At 39.3% G+C, this 3475-nt stretch overlaps 1 protein-coding gene across 1 annotated transcript; it reads right to left on the bottom strand.

Moving 5' to 3' along the window:
• Window positions 1-448: 448 nt before the first annotated feature.
• Window positions 449-2912, bottom strand: LOC137824676 (protein FAF-like, chloroplastic). Its single transcript, XM_068630349.1, has 2 exons — window positions 2743-2912; window positions 449-2351 (listed from the first exon to the last, which is right to left on the bottom strand). The coding sequence occupies exon 2, from the start codon at window positions 2318-2320 to the stop codon at window positions 737-739; it is 1584 nt and encodes a 527-aa protein (XP_068486450.1). The 5' UTR covers window positions 2321-2351; window positions 2743-2912; the 3' UTR covers window positions 449-736.
• Between the last annotated feature and the right edge of the window lie 563 nt (window positions 2913-3475).

The following is a 3475-nucleotide window of genomic DNA, read 5'->3' as shown; positions in this document are numbered from 1 at the left end:
TCCTTTTTCAGTGGTAGGCTCTTTGCCCAACTTTATTTCTGAAAACCAAGGAATGCATGAGTCGGTGGATGTACAAGCATTAGCTGCAGTATGTAATCATTAGAAAATTGTTGTTATATTTTTGTAATATTGTATTGCAGTATCTTATGATGATGTTAAAATAATAAATTTATGTTTTCATTTCATATCCCTCAGGAAATTGTAATTGTGAATATAAGAAAGAAATGTATGAATATAATTTGGTTGGTTGAGTTTGTTAGCTTAAGAGTGAGGAAGGGCAAAGCATATGAGGGAATGATCATGGTGTTCCCAAAAAATAAGACCAATTAGGCAGGACAGGACCGATTCTGAAACCCCATTGGTTAGGATTAGAAAAGCAAGAAAGTTGAAAAAGCTAAGAAACGATGATAATTTTAGAGCAAGACAAGACAATGGAAGAAGTCAAAGATGAGCTAAGATTACGTTGTGTATGTATTAGACCATTAGCCAATAGCAAATACAGACAGATAAATAGTATTATATATCACAACACTGTTCAACTCATTTCTTTGATCTCACAACACAAATAAAGTATTTTCTTCTCTCTCTCTATCCCTTTCTCCCACTCCCTTTTCCCTTATTTGACTACACTAAACAGCTCCCTCAAAGACTGGAACCAGGTAGAGATAAAAGGATGATGGAGCAATAAATAGTGTTTTCAGCAATGATTTTGAGTACTTGTTTCTCACTCACTCACTCAAGAGGTGGCAATGCAACAGGGTTCCCAGAACAGAAACGACCTTCTAGAATCCTTGCAACTCTTCAAATTCTGAACCAAGTAATCACCATTCTTCCCTCTTAGAACCACCAACTGTTGTTGCTCCCTTGGGACCACCTTGTTCATCTCCCCGGAGACAACCACCTTGCTCTTCATGTTCTCTTGATGATTGTGATGATGTTTTTTGTTTTGGTCAAGTGGGTTAAGTTTCACACTAGTACCTTTTGATGAAGCAGAGTTGGTCCTCCAATAGTACTCATAAGCATTGAAATTGAAAGATGCTGCAGCTGCAGCCACAGCTGGTGCTGATGGAATCAACCTTGCCACCCTTGGCCTGGGAGGCAGTGATTGTGCCCCATTAACATCATCAAATTTGGTCATCTCATTGAACTTCTCCGCCCACTTTGGATTCCTATTCACTACCCCGATTGGCTTATTCTTTTTATTCATCATCAAAGCCAACCCATGAACACTACTTGTCACCCCACTGGACAATAAGGGTCCTTTCTCCATCACTCTCTCATATTCCATGAAGCCAGAATTCACTCCAGTGGAAGATACTCGTGGTTTCCTCCCAAAACCGTATTCTTCTTCCTCTTCTGCCTCATCTTCCCCAAATTCCAACCCTCCTAAGTATTCTTGCTCCACACAACCATCATTCTCTTCTTCTTCTTCTTCTTCCTCCTCCTCTTGGTGATTGGAGAAAGAGAGGACAAGGCGACCACCTTGGCGCTGAATGCTGAAATTGTTGTGAGAAGGGACAGAAACAGCTTCTAGAACCAACCTTCCATTGTCTCGGCGTGAACGCATGTGAAGTGAAGGACCAGCTTGTTGATGAGAGAGTGAATGGAGTGGTGGAGGGAAAGCACGTGTTGGTGACGAGGACTTCTTTGTAGCCACCACTGAAGCATAATTGCTCAACTCTTCTTCTTCTTGGTGTGTTGGTTCTGCAACTTTCTCTTCTTCCTCTGCATCCCCTGTCTCAGAAGAAGAGTAAGAAGAGACCAACAACCCATCAGAGCCAGTCTCGGATCCGAGACTCTCTGTGCAGATTTGGAGGCTCTTCTCATTCAAACAACTCTTGGATCTTTTCACAAGAGGGTGAACATAAGGTGACACAGGAAGAGATTTCGAGATTTCATCTTTTCCTTTCAGGGATATGATTGAACTCCACGTATCAAATGGCCCTGATTTCTCTTGCTCCTCCTTCTTGTTCCGTTGGATGGAACTCCAAATCTCGAGCCTCTCTCTTTCAGCTTCATCTTCAAGCTCCTTGTTACTGCTCTCTTCATCTTCCCAGTCACCAATGGTTTTGGCATGCACGAGTTCTTCGGAAGTAGCAATGGTTTGAGAGAGCCAGTTCTTTGAGGACATGTCTGCCGAGAGAGCTCTTCGCAGAGAAGAAGCAGAAGAAACAGTGTTTATGTTAGTGTTTGAGTCCAAAATGGTGATGATGCCCTGCTTCTGCATCATGGTCTCTTCTTCTATCTTCGCAGAGGAAGAAGAAGAAGATAAGAGGTTGTTGTTGGTGGTGTTGGTCATGACAATTGAAGGTGCTGACATGTCCAATAGAAAGTGCTGCTTACTTAGCTGGCTGCAGAAAAAAAAGTCACAAGAATTTAGAACAAAACGCCAAGTAGCAACAACAACAACATCATAAACACTCCCCTAGAATTGTATGTGATGATAACTATAAAGCAGTGAAGTGAGTCACAAGTGTTATAAAACAACAAAAGAGTTATCAAGTTTCAAAGTGGAGTCAGATAGGTAACATGCATGAGGTTTTGGAAAACGCACAATATAAGTGAGGTGTGGGGAAAATGCATGCACAAAACTAAAATACATTATTCCAAGTGATTTTAGTGTTGTTTTCTGATCAGAAATGAAGCTTTATCTCAATTCTGACTAGAAAAGACAAGAAAAAAAGCACTTAAAAAATTGTATATAAAATTTGTACAAGAGTGAAGTGAAGTATGAAAATATACCTTGAATGAAACAAGGCAATAGCCTCCAACAGAGGTCTCTAGGGAGAGACCACTGTGAGTGGAAGTAGGAAGTAGGAAGGATGATGAGGATGAGGGTTGGAGATTGTGAGTGTTGTGGTGGTTGAATTGAATGGAATGGTATGGTTTGGGTTGTGGTTGATGATGGGAATGGAGGGAGGAGGGAATGAGGGTATTTGTAGGGGGCCAAAAGCTCTAGGAACCGTGTTCACTGGACCCTACTTACGCACCAGGAAAAGACTCCTTTATGATTTCCATTTTATTTTTCTTTACCTTTTTCCATTTTTATTATGGACACAGGTTTGTGAGGGATTCTTGAAAATGATAATGTGTCTATTTATTTTAGATAATTTCAAGATATAAATTCATGCATGTTGTCAAAATTTATGAATACCTTGCACTTAAACATATTACAACAGATCATCCCAAATTGCCACTACTTCATTAGGTGCAAGTGTTTTAGGAGAAACAAAAACTATCCACACATTTTTTAAAAGTCATATTATTAAACTTACAAAATTATAAGAAAAATTATTAAATAAGAAATGAAATTTAAAAATCAAGATTTTAAATCTGACCAAATTTAAGATTTCCATGTGGTTGGATACATAGTGATAATGTATTTGAGTAGTAGAGAAAATTTCACTTGAAATTGTTTGGGCCAAATGATTAATTGTCAGTTGAGAGTTACTTTGATATTGTAGTAAAATTCATC

Source organism: Phaseolus vulgaris, chromosome 11 (assembly GCF_000499845.2).
Source record: "Phaseolus vulgaris cultivar G19833 chromosome 11, P. vulgaris v2.0, whole genome shotgun sequence".
In the NCBI taxonomy this organism is placed as follows: domain Eukaryota; kingdom Viridiplantae; phylum Streptophyta; class Magnoliopsida; order Fabales; family Fabaceae; genus Phaseolus; species Phaseolus vulgaris.
Note: the sequence above shows the minus strand (reverse complement) of the source record. Positions and strands in the feature narration are given on the sequence as shown.